This window comes from Varroa destructor, unplaced genomic scaffold (assembly GCF_002443255.2).
Source record: "Varroa destructor unplaced genomic scaffold, Vdes_3.0 BEIS01000001.1, whole genome shotgun sequence".
In the NCBI taxonomy this organism is placed as follows: domain Eukaryota; kingdom Metazoa; phylum Arthropoda; class Arachnida; order Mesostigmata; family Varroidae; genus Varroa; species Varroa destructor.
In genome coordinates, this window is record NW_019211454.1 from 12120054 (window position 1) to 12139014 (window position 18961).

Genomic DNA, 18961 nt, shown 5'->3' on the forward strand with positions numbered 1-18961 from the left:
TACAAGTATTAACAAATAAGAAAACTGGAGTGTGCGGATCTGCGCTTTCCCTCTACTTTGTCGTACATGTCAGGTTGTATCGTGCTTGAACTGTCACTGCCACATATGGATTCGGTTCGGAAAGAGAACGTTTCAATGGCAAAACTCATATTGCTGATGAATTAGCTATAGCAATGAGCGCGAAAGTCGGCCCGCGTCCATTTGCTTCGTGTGACGCTAGCGACACGCAAAAGCAAGTGCCAAGCAAAATGACGGAGACCAACGCTATCCTTGAGGATTTCATTGCAAAGATAAAACGTCTTCCCGGTAACACATACGCAAGAGACTGCTTTCAATTAGCAAATAATCTTATTAAGCAACTGCGAAATACGTACACTTCGTATCTGAATAGGACAAACAATGTTAATATACTGTTATTTTCGAATAGTTTCCCCACCAGAAAAATTCAGTTCACTCAGATCATAAAAATGTCGTTATCCACTTTTAGAGCCACAACCGTAGGGGTCTTTTGACGAAGAGTATCAATCACGAGTTTTGGCTTGGTAAGCCCTGGTAGATCAGGGTTTAGTAGACATTTTCGAGACGCAATTCCGCACAGCGTCTGTGCTTGACAAAGGTAAACTGTTAGAATAATACTGTTGCTCTAAACGTATCTGGAACTTAAGCCTGTTTTTTTTTTCTTTTTAAATACTTTTCTACTTGTAATCAAAAATTCTATTTTGGGAGTGCCACTTTGTTTAGCCTCATGTCTATCCTGGAAGGAAGAAAGAAAGAAGATAACCCAAGAATGTCTGTGAGCTAGACCGATTGCATTTTGAAAATGGACTTCGGTAAGGGGCACTATCTCTATAAACAACAAATAAATTATTTATAACTTGGTACAGGTAGGGCTATAAGCAATCAAACAGTATCGTCAAGCAGAGGTGCTCACCTCTGGATGAGAAAGACTGTAGCGTGGATGCGGAGAAGTGATTTCGTGGGCAAGCAGTTGAAAAATAGATGAAAACGAGTGACGCTTGCTTGCTAGTTTACTAATTTGGCCACCTGGTATGATCAGTGGAGGTAGGCTCCGAAGATAATATCTATAAAAATTGCAAAAAAAATTACATTTCTTTTGCTATTAATTTGAGCGACTATACATGTACCACTAATCTCATACGATTAGTAGTTTATGTGATATGTAACATAATATAAATTATATGATCCCACTCACGGAGCCTGAGGAGTCTCATGGGTCTTTCCCTTGGATATGCTAGATCTTTACTGATGCGTGGATCTCACTGCTTTAGCATACCGCCGCTGTACGTCTTATTGATGTCACGGTGGATAGCTCTGCTAGCTAAGAGCAACGTCGAGCATTTTCAGCGGGTCTGCCGCGTTTACCCGATTGCAGGTAATGACAAATTTGGCAATTTGGTACTATTTTGTACCATTACTTGGTATCACTACAGCCACCCTGCGTTGTCAGATAGAACGATACGTCGTTCCTTTACCTGTTCGTTTTTTCAAGCAGAAAATGCCGGTCATAGGAAAGTTATTAGCAGAGTCTTCTAATTAAAAGAGGGAAAATTGCATCTGAGTTGTAGAAACTCAAGAGAGAGTAAAAACTAATGATGTTAATAACAAATAAATGTATTAGTACTAATTTTGCGTCCGTAGTTAACACAACATCGTACAAACGTTACCACAGCAACATCACGCTCGCAAAAAAGGCCGTTTATTTCAGCATTTACATATAGTTCCTTTACTATTACGCAAGTGCCAGTAAAGTTAATCATAAAACTTAACAACTATTATAAAATTGTCATCTTTTATTAACAGAGAGTGGAACACGTAAAACAAGGCGTTGCATAGATATCTACTATTATAGAAAGCGTGCATGTAAGACTTGGCCCTATATGCGCATAGGTAAGTGACTGTACGCATCCGTACTACAATACCGCACTGCATCAACAATAGTCCCTGAATGAAGTACAAGGCTTGACTTTAGACTGTTATCGCTATTAAAATGCATACGCCGGTAAAGGTCGGACGCCTAACTCGAGCTCGGGACATACATCATGCGAATCTTCTTCAAAATATGATTTTTTTTAAGTGTGTTGGCAGTATACAGAGATGTGCGTAGCACAAACCGCATATTGTGGAAGGCCCTTAAGGCCTTTAGGAAAGATCAGCCGACAGGTATTATAGTATATCTGTTTACTCATCATTTTTATACATTTTAATGCCTGAACACGAGACATTTGGTCTACCGCATTTGGTGCGGATCATTTTGGCGTTTCACAGCAAATCAATTCTCGTATTAGACACAATATATTTCTAGGCCATAGTAAACGTGCACTGAGCTAACAGAAGCTTCTCAATCTACATTAAAATAAATTGCTGAAGAGTGGCCATGAGTAGATATATCATTAATTACGTAAAACGTCACATGTAAAGGACAACAATGTGAGTGCAATTATTTAAAAACTAGACTTACTATTAATATTTTTCGCTAGGTGGCCTTCTTAATAGAAAGCTATAACGGTCGATGTTAATTAATAGAGAGTTTTTCTGAGAAAAAATAAAATTTCAAGAGATCTGTTGTCTTCGTAGGTTTCGATATGTAGGACAGACCTGCAGAGTAGATTTGCAACATAGAATGCTATGACCTTGTCAAAAAGTCGGCACACTTTAGGGTTTATGTCAGTACGCTACCTTATCAGTGTATAACAAAGATCTTGTCGAATTCATAAAGAAGTAGTTTAAAATTTACTGAGAACTTTGCGTACATGTAATTTTTTTGAAGGCGTTCTTAGGCCTTCAGACGTCTGGAAGTAGCGCGGAAGATCGCTGGTGGTCTTTTGCAGAGTTTCCTAGCCGTGTCGCTCATTAGAAAGTCTAAACCGGACGCTAGGATTCTACTATTACCCAGCAGTAAGACCACCTTCGCAACATGTGTACAACAGAATGGATAGCTCTCACGATGACCTGGCTAAATTAAGCCAAGGGTAATTGAGTAGACAAAGAAAGACACACTCGCAGCACTTATTACCCCACTATAGTTGAGCACATTAGATCCTCATTAGAGTACCCCAACGAATACAAAACGCTCTAACGAATTTTTATATAGCTAACGATACAAAAGTGATGTAGGAATAATGCAGGACATCGCACACGCTAAGAACTTCCTTTTAAAAAATGAAGCAGTATTTGCCTGCAACAAGGAAAATCTTGCATTTTCAATGACCCTGTCTGGCTAAAAAAGCCTATATTTCTTGCATCGCCATATTTTGTTGGGTTTAGCTCCACTTGGAACGTTTCACGGCCGATAATAAAAAACAACATTCTGGGAAAAATAGACGTATTTGCTCTTGCGTTGATTAAGTATAAGTAGTTCTGGATACGCATTGAGGATAGGTGTGAAACCTTTCGTTATCTTATGCCCAACAAAACACTATCTCATATAAGAACATGTAAGAAGAAGACGAAGTATAGTAGTTTGTATTCATATTTATTACATGTGTGCACATTTATGCTCCCCTTTTAAAAATAGCCGTATGAAGATTTTTGACTGCTTTTCGTCGACGCTGACCATTCGGGGCAACCACTCAAATACAACTTGGGCAAATTCGAGATCGAGTTTTCTTTATGGAATTAATCTAATAAATTGTCCCATTGGTCTATTCCCGTAGACATACGCACTGCGACCAATAATCAGTGACTGTGCTGGACAAGCTCTTCAATTAGCGAAGTCCAATATCAGATTAACAGCTTTCGTGCGGACGATAAGCTAGAGTTGTGAAGACCTTGAAATCGTTGACGTTTACTAAAACAAATGGGACATTTTTTTTTAAATAAAAGAATAAGCCTTTTTTGCTTTAACTGTTCCTTCAGCTCGAAAATGAATTGTTTCTAATAGCCTATCCATAGGTAAGCTGCCGGAAAACTTCCAAATACAGGGTTTGAGCCTTACAAATGACAGATCAAGTCCAGTTCTCTGTTTTTTTCATCTCAAGATAGCAGTACCCTAAAATACATTTATTACGTTTGGTATGGGAATAAAGATGTTAAAAAAAATTTTTGTAAAAAAAGATTTACTCGGGGACCTTTTTTCCTCGCTTGCCCCGCGGTTGAGCCATACCAGAGTATGTATATACTATTCATTATGCACGATCTGCTTCCATTCACAGTCCATTAAAACAGACACATTTAACATCGTTAACCCGTATGCCTGGGTGTTTCTCTTACGGACGGACTGAAAGATTTGCTTTACTTTCTATTCGTAATTTGGTTAATTTTTTATATTATAAACATTCAACAGAAACGCGGATTTACTTAAGGGTGGGGTTGGCTAATCCTCCGGAGCGCATTAAGTAAGGGGTTTAGTGTGTCGGCGACTTTGTTTCTTTGTTGTTATCTCATATACCCAAGCATATTTAAGCATTTCAAAACGAACAAAAATACGTATCATTCACCTCAGTTTCAGCGACAGCCCAAAAATATACTGTTTGGGATCTATGTATAGAAGCGCCAGTTATTACTACTCAGTCGTTAGTGTGCGAATCTCGATAGGCTTCTTAATAATTGACTAACAAAAAAATAGTGTTAACTAGACAAAAAATGCGGCTCTACCAAGTTGTTGTTTAGCCAATTTCATAATTCAAACAATTCGGAATGTGAAAGACTTTAATTTTTGTTCCCCAGACTCTAGCGAATATCGTAATGCTTGTAGTTCTTAAAGCTTGAAGTAATCCTTGTAGTCCTTCTTTACGAATGCCTAACGAAAGCTACGAAAAAAAAAAAGGCCAACTGAGCATACATTTTTGTTTTCCAGCAAATGCAGTCGTTTATTTGTCGTCTTTGTTTTTTTATACCTCTATATATTTCTTTTATTTTTACTATCTCTGTCTCAGTATATCTTCTATTAATCCCGCATCATTATCATTTATTTATTACTTATTTATTTATGTATATTTTGCTCCTGTCTGCTGTCTTGTTTTCAGTCTAGCTTCTCTTTTTTTTTTTCTTTTCTTTTCGTACTACAGTTTCCTCTGTAATTAATCTTCTCACATTTTTCTCTCGTTGTAACCATGTTATGATTTTTTCATGCCTTTTCCCTATCTATCCCACAATTTATTTTTCATTTGTCTTCCTTTTGGTCGGCATTTTCATCGTTAGTCAACGTCGCAATTTTATAATCGTTACATATTCACTTCCATCTCGTTGTCTCCGCCTGCCTGCCTGCCTGCCTGCCTGTTGACCTCTCCAACCTCTCTACCTAGGCATCAACCATACACATGTACATTTGCTGTCAATTTTTGTTCGTTCGCCCCCTTTTGTTGCTCTCTCTGACGCCCATATCACACTACTTCATTATTAGGTTCATATATACTGTATATTTACGTGACATCCGTTTCATAAATCATATCTCTGTTTGCGTTGCGATTTTATCGTCGGTTTCGTATGGCCATGTACGAATATATTTAGTATATGTATAGGTAGTTTTTGTTGCATTTCGTGGGTTAGTACGTGAATATTGTCCTGTTGTCTGTGAGGGCTTTTTCGTTCTTTCTTTCCTGTCTAACTATCTGCGTATTCTATCGTACATACTTTATACACCGAATACCAATATTAATAAAGCATGTTTTGCTTTCTTTCTACTTATAATATAATATTATGATACACAGCGGACAGTGTTAGGTAATCAGTTTATGTTTGTTGGCTCCTCAACGAATTGTTTTTGTTAGCCCGTTTGTTTACCATTATGGCTGTCTGCACATATCGGTTTGCCGCTATTTCTGCTATAAGCCTGTTCGTGATTAGTGTATGTTGGTACAGGTATGAGCGTATCTCCGAGCGTGTTTGTGTGGCCTTTTGTTTCTATGCGTGTGTGAATCTGTCCGTAATTCTACCTTCCGCTCTGCGTCCATGTCTTTAGTACTGTTTTTCCACAACAAATTTCCCGACAGATGCTGCTATGATGCGCTTGGCAGGTCTAGCGTATCTATTTGACAAATAGGAAAGTTTTTGACCTGTTGCCAATGACGTTCGAGTCCACTTGTCAAGCGCAGGCTTTAGATTTATTCTAGCCTTCAGAAAGCGAGTCACGGAGGGAAACTCTGAGAAGTTATAGGCGGATTGGACGAATCTTAGGAAATTCGGAATCTCAGAGAAGTTGAAGGCTGATCGGGTGGATCTTTCTGATACCGTCCAAATGACGCGAATCAAGCAACAGGACCTTGCGTACCAAAGCATTTTCCTTTTGTTGCGGTTTGATCGTGTGTTTTTTTCGTATCCAAAGAACGCAAAGAGTATAGAAAGCCGATAGAGGCAGTCCCATTCTAGGGGTGTCCCTCAGGGCTATGTTGTCTATTATCGTTGCTTTCTGTTTAGGGCAAGCAGATGTCCTTTTTTATATTCCTGTTTACCAACCTCCTCTTGACGGCCAACATTTTCTCTAGTTTTCTCCATCTGTACAGACACAGGCTCTGACACATCTCATAACATTGTCGTACGCTTTCCGTTTGCTATGTCAATTATCAACTAATGTAGATTCGAGCACTTATTTGCTTGGTGAACATTGCAATCTATAGGGAATAGAACTAGTAAAATATTAGGGATGACAAAGCCGTTTCTGTACCGCTATTACCACAAAACATCACCGTGCTTAGGGGTCGTTCGCATTTCAGCTATTGACATTATCCTTATATCGATGGCCAAAGCAGCATTTAGGAAATTAGACAGTCCTTCTTTCGCTAGCTGAACCAAGCGTTTTTCATTCCCTATCATGAATCTATTTTCCTAGTTTCGTTCATCTATTGATGCTGTGTCTAATGTGGACTTGATCTTTTCAATCAGCTATCTCATACAAATGTTCACAGCAGGCCGTAAAAACCTTTTTAAAAGTGTTTCTCCTATTTTTATGACCTAGCTGTACTCTCCTGAAATCCTTTGTTTCTCCGACTTTTTTCTTGTTTTTGGCTGTGTGGCCTATACAGTTTTTCTATTGTCTTACTCGACTATATGTGACCCTTTCTCTCCCCACATCCCGCGGTCCAATCGATCTGCATGCGCAATCTTTTGATGTCAATCGGGCGCCATAACACACTCGCTGCCATGACTCCGTCGTTTGCCAGTCGCCGTAATTAATTCCATCGTCATGGTCGAGTTTTGCTCTAGTCAAAATGATTTAGTATTCGATCGACGACTGTACTATGAGCCTATTCGTGTTGCCATCCTTACGTACAGCTGTTGTTTTTCGTAGTAAAAAGGTTGCCGCTGTTGGCTGCGAGTGCAGTGGATGTATATATCTGATTGAGTAATATGTGTGACTATTGTTTCACTTATATATCCGTGAATGTGTGTATATATATGTATATATACATATACGTACGTGTATGACTGTATGTTGAATCTGTCGACAGCGCACCACCGCTGGCACTTGCCTCGTATATGGGTGATGTATCACGGTCACGAACACATGATGGTGAAATTTTTCCCTTTAGTTAACAGCTGCCCTACCGATCTACGAACGCTGCGGCTGGTTTTGTTTTTTCCGCAATCTTTTGCGTTCAATACAAAACGTAAACATGCGATACTACAGACGAGCAGGCTTTCAATAAGAGCGCAAAAGTTCATCAATTTATTTTTCGTATGTGTTTGTGTGCGAGGAGAGATACGGCGTTGGGTGATGGATCAGAAAGTACAAATGGTTCGATGCCGTCTGTGATGCTAACAATTATCAAAATCGCCTACGTAGACCCTACGCGCAAATGAAGGCGTCGAACCATTCCTTTTTGAGGCCGCAAAGGTCAATTGCCCTCGATAAGGTCTCGAAACAGTTTCCAAAAGTGCTGCTCCTGGCCAAATTATGTATGGAAGATTAACTCGATTTTGGTGTCACTGGCTCAATTTTCGGCAGCCTAAATAAACGGCATCCTAAGACAGTGCCTGTAGCGGAAGCTGTAGGTAGAAATGTCAGAATTTGCCTTGTTATGTATCGCCGATTATAAAGGCCTTTAAGCCACCAAAATAGCAGAAGAAAAATTTGTCAACGGGTACAGCTCGCGAGTGGATAGCCAGTGTCAAAGTGGCATACGGTTGAGTAACTTCCACTTAGCTTTCATTTGACGCCAGGTTCAGCTCGGCAAAAAAACATTTATTAAAATGAAACTTAAAATTAGTAGTAGTTGATTAGGATTCTATTGATTTTTGTTGGTAGAGTAATGCAAAATAGCAGGAGTCTGCTACACGAAGTCACAGATGACAGCTGTTGGCAGCAGTGCGTCCTAATGTGGAGTATTTGCCTTCTGCACAGCGTTACCTTGCTGTCAGTTATGCTGGCTGTATTTTATGCATGAAGAACTTCTGGAAGAATTCTGTGTTTTTTTTCTTTCTTTCTAATGGACCTTTCCAACTGTGCGAATGTCTCAAGGGTTCTACGAATACATTTTATGTCTCTGTGTTCGTGCAGGATCCCGTTCGCCATCAACATCAACGATGTCCTGGAATGATTTCATTCGACGTTTTGCATGTTTTCCTTTTTAACTGTACCTCTCGCTCGTTCTTTTATTTCTTGTTTGTTGTAACTGTGTCCGTCGGTTTGTTGCAGGTCTCTTTTAAGCGCAATATAAAAATGGTAACTAAAATATGTCGAAGGCTTTGGACAGGCAGCACCGTTCGACTAAGGCGCCACCGAATAATCACCTACTGGTCTATTAACATTGATTTATTACGTTTTTTTTTCCTATTTCTATTATTATTACTATCCTGAGTGTATTGGTGAAGCGACTGCGTAACTTCAATCGAGAACAAAAAATAATAATTACTGTTAGGTATTTTTTTTTTATCTAAGTTTTGTATGTAACAAAATCTGATATGCCCTGATATAGATGCAATGATTTGTCGCTAAATGTGTATGTAGAGGATTTTACGTAAATGTGTTTATGTAAAGAATATCGATCGTTGTCGTCCGAATTCTTAATGTGCCTTTGTTATATTTACTATCTTGCTTCATATTTTTTTTTTGTAAGATTTCGTTCGGTCAAAACATAAATAAATACTGTTTTATTATTTTATGGAAATAAATGTTATTATATAGTAAAGCAACACTACGAGTAGGATGCAATAAGTACAGGTCGAATATATTATTGCTGGCTAGATAGAGAAAGCTGTGATTTGGACAAAAAACAAACGGGCAAATCTTGTTTCTCGTAAACTCTGTCTTATTTGAAAACAGTTGCCGCCACATAGGTTTATTTCAAAAAATCTGTCAACAAATCAAGTCAATCACTTAGACAAAGGTTAACAGGGAAACACTATTTAGATAGTGAATAGGATAGATAATGGACAATTATCGACAATTGCTTGATAAATTTTTTTGTGTGTTGCCTGTCCAATATAATTTTAGCCCTCAACGTTCATTTCATAAAATGTGACTCTTACCTATTTTTTCTATCGGTGTCTACCGTGACGATAAGAGATACATTACATAACAACAATACTCGTCATAATATTACAAATCAATAATAGCAACAATTATATAATTAGTTATTATTAATCGCAATGTGGCGATCATGGCGACGATAATAATTATATCTGTAACAATGTCACATACATTTTCAGTCCATCTCTATTCTCTGCCACTTCATTTACTTTCTTTTTTATTGTAAAAGTGTATCTCTATCGTCTATACATCGATCACTGTCTTCAAGGGCTTGTCTCGGCTTTGATGGCAGACATTATATAAAATAGTTTTCAGATAGCGTTCGAAACATTTGAGATATCGTTTCACCACAGACCCAATGGTGCAGTCAAGCTAACCCCCTATGCCATCAAAGAGAGCAAGCGTTTCTCTCGTCTTTTTAACGCGGCGTTTCGTCTGTGCAGATTGAGACAACGGTAATATCTAGTATGATATGCACAGGAAGGCTTTTGTTAAACCGTCATTGTCCTATCTTTTATGTAGGCGGCTATGTAAGGACATTGAAAAACAGCGAAGCTGATTTCGAGTTAAGCCAAAAACACTGCCGGTGGTCCAAATAACTGAACGGCACTGCAATATTTTTGAACCTCGTATCTTCAATTTCGCTTTCGGTCTAAAGATTTCGATGAAAGCATGCATCTGTTTCGTTCGAATATGCCTCAAAACACCCAGAGTATTTCCAGCTGAGTCCTATCCTACCTCATGTAGTCAATTACAAATGCTTACTCGATATCTGAAGAGCCGATTCGGTGCACACAATTTTAGCACTGACGTCTATAGGAAAGGCCTGTGTAAAGTTTTGTCAACGACCAAACGATACATATATATATATATATATATGTATACTTGAACACCTTCCAAAGACGTACATTTGAACGGCCTTACCTCTCGCGTCATCTGTCTTCAGTATCTTGCCTGCCTTTAAATTAGCCTTTACATTTGACGTAACCGTAGCATGGCAATGTGCCTCGTAACTAAATAGTTGTTTAGTCAGTCTTCATTGAAAACGAACCCTAGCGCCTCTGTTGCTTACGGCCATCCATTCACATAGGCTATATACAAATGTGATTTCTATACACATATTTAACTCTTGAAGAACAAAAGGAACAGAGGGGAAGAAGCCTGCGTGTTCTCCTGTGCCTGTATGTCTGCACCTTATCGGCCTAACCTAACGCACACGAACAAACAAACTCACGGCAACGCGCAGCAGGAGATGGCATTTAGTACAGCCATGTTCTAAGCTGCATTTTACCCTGTACAAATGGAAAAATGCAAAGACTATCACATCGCAATTATGTGTGTTCGTGCAACGTTTTTTAGTATATAATAATGACAGTAATGATAATTATTATTACTGTTTTACCTTCGTAAGTTGTTTATATATTGTATTATATACGCTAGCATTCGTACAATTGAATGATGGCAAACCCGACTGTCATTATTATGTCCACCGACTAGACACTATTAGGGAGTACACACATAAAATTATGGTCTGTACGTCATTACCCTTCTTCTTATCTAATAAACGTTTTCGTTTCGAACAATGATGACGTTTATAACTTGATTCGTTACGCAGTTACGAAGAGCGACCAGTCACAATGCGATTTTATTGTACATATAGATAGATAGATGTATTTATGTCTATGGGATATTTTCTGTAATAGTAATACTCACCACGCTTTCTATATTCTCCGTCGTTCGAAGTGCTACAGTTTCCTAGTTCATCGTTTCACAGAACTGAAAAATAACTACATGTATGTATGTATGTATACTATCTGACTAAGTTTATGCGATACGCTAAACAAAGTTCAGTCAATTTGTTGCCGTTCTAATACCACAGTAAGGCCCGAAAGGGGACTAGACTAGCTCAAAAATTTATCCACAAATACAAACTTTGGCTCTCTGAGAGACACCCGTCACAGATCATTATGACGCCCTATCCCATGCCTTGCTTTCCCACACAATGAAGTAAGTGTAAACGCAAAAATACATAAACTTACTGATTAATTCGGCCTGTCTGCTACCTGTTCTGGACTGATATTAAGTTATACGGCTAACCTCCTAACGATGCCCTATCCCACGTTAAACTACTACACAGAACTGAGCGATATCAGCGCTAGTAAAACCATGGCTTACACAAGGCAAACTCGACTACGCAATATGCAGCAGTTGTCGCAGATGCCGCCAAGAGTGAAGAGCTTTTCTACGGTACTGGCTAGCCGACCGACCGACCGACCCTGAGACGCTGTCTGATCTGAGTTGGAAATCTCGAAGGCAATCGAACAGCGTATGTTCTAATGCCCTCTTCGAAACAACACACGCCTCACTAAAGTGTCTACAGTTGGTCACGCGTTCCGTGGATTTTAGATTATTAACACGTATGTATTTTTCAAATAGATTTGTCAAGCTTGTCACGCCCCGATAACAATATGCACGTACGTCTACGTTCTAGCTTAATTATCCGGTTTTGTTACCTACGTGCAACAAAAAGCCAATTGTATTTTATAACCACAGTATCATCATCGGTAACAATACACCACGTTTTCTAGCGTAACTTAACTCATGCCTTACCGTCCCCGTTACTATCGGGGACTAGCTACCGCGTATCTACATAGATGAGACCTCAACCTTTTGTTGTTTCATTTCGTCTACTAATATGTTTCCTTGTTGTTCTTAATATCGTTCTTCTCGTAGTTGTATACTTACTATTATTATTATTATTAATAATATTATTATGAAGTTGTACTTGTTTGGATCACTTACAGTTACTCTTCGAACCGCCGCAGCCGTAGGCGCAGATAATCAAAAACTTTTTTCTCAGCGACGTTTTTTGTGCTTGCTTCATCGTTTATTTTGGCTTTTTTGGTCTGGTCAAACCTCCATAGATCAGATGACGTGCCCGCAAACTCCGCGAGAACTTCGGCTCTGTAAAGTCTTACCCCCCCCCCCCTTTCGTCAGGGGTCGTTTAATATACGAAGGTTTAAGCGACTCTATCGCCCCATTTGCTCTACCTTCATAGGTAGTGGGCATTAGCTCAACTCTGAAGCACCCCATGCCAACAAGAAGTGTGCGCCTCCGTTACTTTTCGCTGTCTTCAGCAGTAACTAACTCACGCTGAGTTAGCCGGCGAAAGCAACCATTTAACTTGTTAGTTACAAATTTATGCGTGTAATTGATTTTTAATCAAAAATCGTAGGATTTAACGTTCGATTGTAGTCAACACATACTTGAAGATCGTCAAAGAAGGACAATATAACTCTACCACCAGTTCACGAGCAGTTACGCGGTTGTTGCTTAGGGAGCAGTAGTCATAGCTGTGATAGACCCCGAGTTGTCGACCGGCCTCTATTCCGTCTTTGGCTGCAGCTTGAACTGTGTCAAATTTAGCTTGGCCTCCTATAGCTCTTGTACGCTAGCAGACTGAAGAGTGAACAATAGAAAACTAAAACGTAACACTAAATACCAAAACGAAGCTGAATCTGCGTCCACGATCGATACTCATTCGCATTTTCTTCAGTTCTCCAGATGGAAGAATCGCATGCCATTTGGATATCCCACACACGTGCGAATTTTCGTTTGTACTTTAAGTGTAGGGTAGGACCTCGTATAATCGATAAGGTAGAATTAAAGAAACTTTAATGAATTCCGGCAATATTTATATCGATTTAAAATACTCACCAGTGCAACCAGCCAAACGAGTGCTCTGTTAAGATCAAACTTGAAAGAGCGTAGAAGCTTATTGCTACCGATGCTTAGTTCATGTAAGGATCGTCTAAACGAGGCTTTTGTGGGACTTTTCCAAGGATGAGGATAGAGTTATTCGAGCGAAATTTTGGTTTCTCTTCATATCAAACTTCTTGCTCTCTCTCTCTCTCTCTCTCTCTCTCTCTCTCTCTCTCTCTCTATATATATATATATATATATATATATATATATATATATATATATATGTCTACCGAAAGTATTTGCCTATCGGAATGAGTTTTGTATGGCAAGGCTGGCCATCCTAAGTGAAGTATCCCAGGCCACGAGGAGCGCGCCATAGTTAAGGTTCGTCTCTCATGTATACACTTTGTACCCAGGATATATAGCAAATATATCAACATTTCTAGCTCTATCATAGTACCATTACTATTTATGGTGGTAGTAGTAGTAGTAGTAGTAGTGGTATTTTCAGCATTTACCATGTAGAATTTTGTTGAACGCATTGCGGAAATCCGGGCTGAAAAAGATGCAAAAGTGGAACCATGCATGAATACAGACATGGCTTTTTTCATCAACTTAAACGGATTCTGCGGCCTACAAGGACAAAACGAGGATGCCAAAATGTTGCATCTGATTATCATTTTTTTTCTACGCGTGAATTTAAACGCTCTATATGAAGGTGAACATGAACTTTGTCCTCAGTTCTTGGTCGAAATGTATGATAATAAAATAGGTGACTAGGGTAGTACGCTCGCCTACGGCGCAGTTACCTGAAAATGGTATAGATCATAGGATTAAGCATGGAGTTGACGTATCCAAGCCAGAGAAACAGTGAAAAGACAAGGTCATGCGGGGCGCACGATTCGCAAATCGCCATTAGGAGCGCTGTGCTGAAGAACGGCAGCCAGCACGCCACGAATACGCCTGCAAATGTCAGATGTGAACACAACGAGAAATTCTACTGTATTCAAGCATATATTTGAATGGGAAAAAAACACTGAGAACTGACAACTAATTAAGTAAATGCGTTTGAATTATAAGCTGTCTTTAGTTGAGCGGTACAAAGAGATTATTAATAGAACTTTACGAACTGACCCCTTTCGCCCACGACGCCATCTTAATATTTAAAACATCAATCCAGTGACTAATAAAATGTAAGGCCTCTGTACTGTTCTAGGCTACTAATTAGTCAGCTAGCATCTGCTCTGTAAGCTCTCGTAATCGAGTCCTTGTTCTATTTCAAACGAATTCAATCATCAATGTTACCTGTGATGATCGCGACAGTCTTCCGCGCCTTACGCTCGCGCCGGGACTCAATCGATTCCTCAGTGGCGCCCTTCCCACGGGGTTCCCGTTTTGATTTTTCCCGACGTGTCAACACAAGAAGCCGTCCAATTGAGTGACCGCTATGACTTTTCGAAGAGGCAACAACCGGCTCACTGGCCGCTAACGTCACGGTTGCTACCGACTTATCGGCAGTGGGTGGCGCAGGAGGTGATAGCGGGGACGTTGGCGTCTCGAAGTCCATTGTGACAACGGGACACCCAGGCGCTACAGGGGGACCTGATGCCACTGAGATCTGTCGAGGTGAAAAGCGGTAGAGTTGACGGCAGAAGAAACATCAAATCAGTTCCGTTCGATGATAGCGGTGTCGCATAATATTGTACAGTACCGCAACAGCGTCAACGAATGAAATCCAAAAACGAATATAAAGCGATATGGCTCGGTTAGTGCCATAGGAGGTTCGGTACCTTAGTACCTACTTGATTGCCTCTACTGCCGTTCTAGAAATTCTAAAGTACCTTTGGTTTGTTCATAAAACGGCATATATATAGCTATCTCAACTGTAGGCCATAACAAGTCTATGCGAGATGAAAACCTACTATGACTTACTTGAGAGTAACTGAAAATCCATGACGAATTTGTTTATGCCAAAACTAATTCGATTAAATGGCTAGCCAAGTTATGATGCGGGCATGAGAGAAGAGCCCAGTGCGAACGTTTCGTTAAAAAAGAATGGTTTTTGGGGGCTGTTAAACGCGATTGTCGATAGAGCGGTGGCTTATAGATATCATGAAGTAAATAATATACGGATAAATATGGATAAGATTTTTGGGTGCACGACGCGGAATTATCTGGTCGATCGTTGTCCCGATGTTGTGTTCGAAACAAATACACTTTATGCTAGTATCGTAAATCGGCTCAAAACAGAAACAGCTTTCGCGCGTCTAAGAAAATTTGACCGTTGTCACTGACGTTTGAACGTAGATAAACTTGTACAAGAATTACCTTAAATTCATAACGGTTTATAGTGTACACCTGCTGCTGACCTTCGACTCAATTACACGGTCGTTTGTGTATATATATATATCGCCTACCTGTATTTGAGTCTCGGCTAGCCCATTTGGAGTTTCACTTCGTGGAGTGATATGTGCCATCTGAATGTGTTGCTGCTGCTTTTGAACTGGCATTTGTTGTTGTTGTTGTTGTTGTTGTTGTTGTTGTTGCTGCTGCTGCGGGACTCGCGAAGCAACCTCTTGAGAAGTTGTATCCGTAACAAGGGTTTCCTGGCCGGGAGGTACACGGTCTACCGTCACTGAGGGGTATACTACGGTTTGCTCGTTTTGACTGGATGTTGAAGCGTCCTGAAAGGACTGAAACTTATTAGGTTCAGCTTTGGCTACCTAAATTAATTTGTATCTATGAAACATTTTTCTTTCCAATCATTTTCTAACCAACTAATAAGGATTGGTTGGTAACTGGCAGTATTTTTCGACCGACGTAAATAAAAATGCGCTTCTTTCACATCGCCTTAACTGTACTTTAATGCAGTAACACATATAAGTTACCAGAAATTTAAATCTTTGCATGACTGAACAGATCTCCATCGTTCGGTACTTGTAATACGTGAAGAACTTCTACAGGGACCCATATCGAACTGGGCATTAAACAGGCGAGTCGAAAGCCGCTAGACAGAACGCTCAAACGGATCTTAATGTTACACCGGTTATATGATGAATTGAATCGCGTACTGTTTTACTTTCGAATCTTCCTTGCCTCTAAGCACGGTGTAGTTTTTAAGATGAATGGACTCCGCACACTCGATGATTTCGTTGTACAAACTCCTAAATATAAGGCAGGCTATTATTTAGATTGTGTAGTATAACTGTGTTATATTGTAACAAAATATCGAAGAAAGCTGTTAATCAACATTGACCGCACTCAGTGTTGATTGAAACGATGGGTGCAGTAATAGCGAGCTGACATACGAGGACTCAAGCAATCCTTTTTGTGTGAATCTGAACATATGGAGTTAATGGATCCGCTTCAAACGGAAAGCTCACACACACAAGAGTAGCAAAGTTTCGAAATTTTACCTTAAAAGTACTTAAGCTTATGTCAGTTTTCCTAGGAACGGCAACGATAAGAGCAACCAAATGGAGATGGCTTGCCTTCGCTGTTAACAACAGGCTCCACTAATAATATTCTATTAAACGCTCAGCTTATCGGACGATACGAAGTTTGCGAATTCATTAATTTATGCTCAAGTATAGTGAACTTCCCACACGTAATTAGCTGTTTTTTTCAGCTCGCTGAAACTTTACATCCTGCTGTAACCTCAGAGCGCGCTAGCTACCTTGTCGTTGTGCTCAGCCAGCGTCTGTCGGAGCAGGGTGCAGTCGATAATGGCCGAGAATGAAAGGGTAGTCTAGGCAACGACGAAAAGTTTTCCTAAAACGCTGTCGATTCGACCTGTGACAGCGCTTATGCCGGCGACCAAGACAAAATTCGGATAATACTTGTCTTCGGCCCTTTTTCTTTCCCTTTTTTGCTTAGGATCCCTCTTGCGTGGAGCATGGTGGGGCATGGGAGGACAAATCACCGTAGCGCTCACACAATTAAAAAAACAATACAGCTTGGGGCGTACATACCTATCGTTGTGACTCCGAGTAGTAAGTATACATACGCTTAGTAAGCATGTCGTGTTATAATAGTATATGTGATATCGCGTGTGTTGGCCAGTAAATTAAGGCTGACTTGGGCTCCAGTGACCTAGCCGTAGTGCTAGATAGCGTTGTGTAAAAAGCCAATAACCAGGGCCAGCAGAAACAGGACGTTCCAGTGACCCGTGCTTAGAGCTCAATCACGCGGACGAATAGATCAAAGGGAAAAGCGTTACAAAGCAAAGAGTACATCTGTATACGTATGTATAGAAAAAGGTATCGAAAAAATGTTTCACATCCTAAGATGTTACAAACGATGGCAGGCTAGTTGACGTAGAGACGGCCAATGTGTTAACGTAGGAATAACGGGACGATTCGAAACGAAGAGAAAAACCTATGTCTCAAGTATTAGGATGTAATCACTGTTTACAAGGGCGTAGGCTTGAAATGTAGGGCTCGGCCACGTGAAATAATGACTTGGGGAGTGTTATACTTATTAGTGCGCGATCGATGTATATTTTATCGTCGGTAGTATATGGACATCATTGTTGATGTGATGCTACATTGTATCGAACGTTATAGCACTGCCTTTGGGATCATGTATGTGTTACTGTATACGAGCAAACAACGAGCTTCTACATGAACAAAACAACAGATCACAGTTCCCTTTCATTGCAGCCATCAGCATACGTTCGCACTGATAGGTCCGCAAACCGGTGTCGGCCTGAGCCATCGTTAGGTGAATTATCCTGTTTTACGACAAATATTATTACAAGCTTCCGTGTGCATTGTCCAGCGTCTCAAGAGATTTAAACGAGCATTTAATAAGACGTTTAATTGAAGTGCTATCGCGATGCGTGATTGTTGTGCTCAAACACGAAAGATACTGACCACCGACTGTCTTTAGTACCTTGCAAAACATTTCTACAATAATAACAGGAACAAATTTTTCAATTGTGTTGTTCATGGAGAAACCATAGTGCATCGTTGCTTCTTACCAATCGGGTAAAATGCACTTATAAAATAATACATCCTAAGCTGTATTGGGCCATATATTGACATAGGATTTATGTTAGGTCAGATGAATATAAATGTAAGTAAAACATATGAGCGTCGTATGTTCATAACAAAGTATTTAGATAGCAAAAATTTTAACAGATGCTCTTTTTATTACCGACAAAAATACTATCTTAACTCACGCCTTTTATTGATCCTCTTGGCCATCACATAGAACTCTACAAACAAATCGAGTTGGCACAATGTTGAAGGGTTACATTCCATTTGAGGAACTGCACCCTTTAACCCCACGATGGGCAAATATTCTTAACATGACCTTTCAACACTTAGCAATGTCTATGTATATGTCGTTCTATCTAACCCACACGTTTGTGAACACTGCGGCGGCAAGCTCAATACTCGTTACGTATACCTCCAACTGTAACGTAAGCGCGTACTGTTCTATGAAAAGATGTCGGCATCGCCATTCTTGTACGTATCCATTTCTCAAACCTATTTGGCCTTTTTAAGCAACAAACGGATTCTTATATATATATATATATATATATATATACACATGTATTAGAAGTTATTTGTTGAATTTGATATATATATGATGTATTTATACAGTAAAATGTCAAGTGCACTGTATATACTGTCTACGATGAACCTAAGTAAAATTATAGCTAGTGCCAGCGTTAGCTCAAAGGCTCGTGTACCTGTCAGTATAGGACCATAGGCACAATCGTCCACTGCTCACTCGTCTCAAGAAATGCCGTTTCAATATGAACGCATATGGTAAAATTTTCTTATAATTAACCCAGAGTGATCGGTATTATCAACGAAAAA

The 18961-nt window shown here is 39.7% G+C and overlaps 1 protein-coding gene across 6 annotated transcripts in view; it reads right to left on the reverse strand.

Annotated features, from left to right (window-relative positions):
* Nucleotides 1-4991: 4991 nt before the first annotated feature.
* The window catches only part of LOC111245772 (5-hydroxytryptamine receptor-like), a 55412-nt gene continuing 41442 nt past the window's right edge, over nucleotides 4992-18961 (reverse strand). For all 6 annotated transcript variants that reach the window (XM_086987526.1, XM_022794554.2, XM_022794521.2 and 3 more), the window contains 4 exons: nucleotides 15551-15817; nucleotides 14439-14751; nucleotides 13943-14096; nucleotides 4992-13689 (listed from right to left, as the gene is read on the reverse strand). In XM_086987526.1, the coding sequence (XP_086843652.1) occupies nucleotides 13641-13689; nucleotides 13943-14096; nucleotides 14439-14751; nucleotides 15551-15817 (783 nt within the window). In that variant the 3' untranslated portion in view covers nucleotides 4992-13640. The remainder of the gene's footprint in view (nucleotides 13690-13942; nucleotides 14097-14438; nucleotides 14752-15550; nucleotides 15818-18961) is intronic.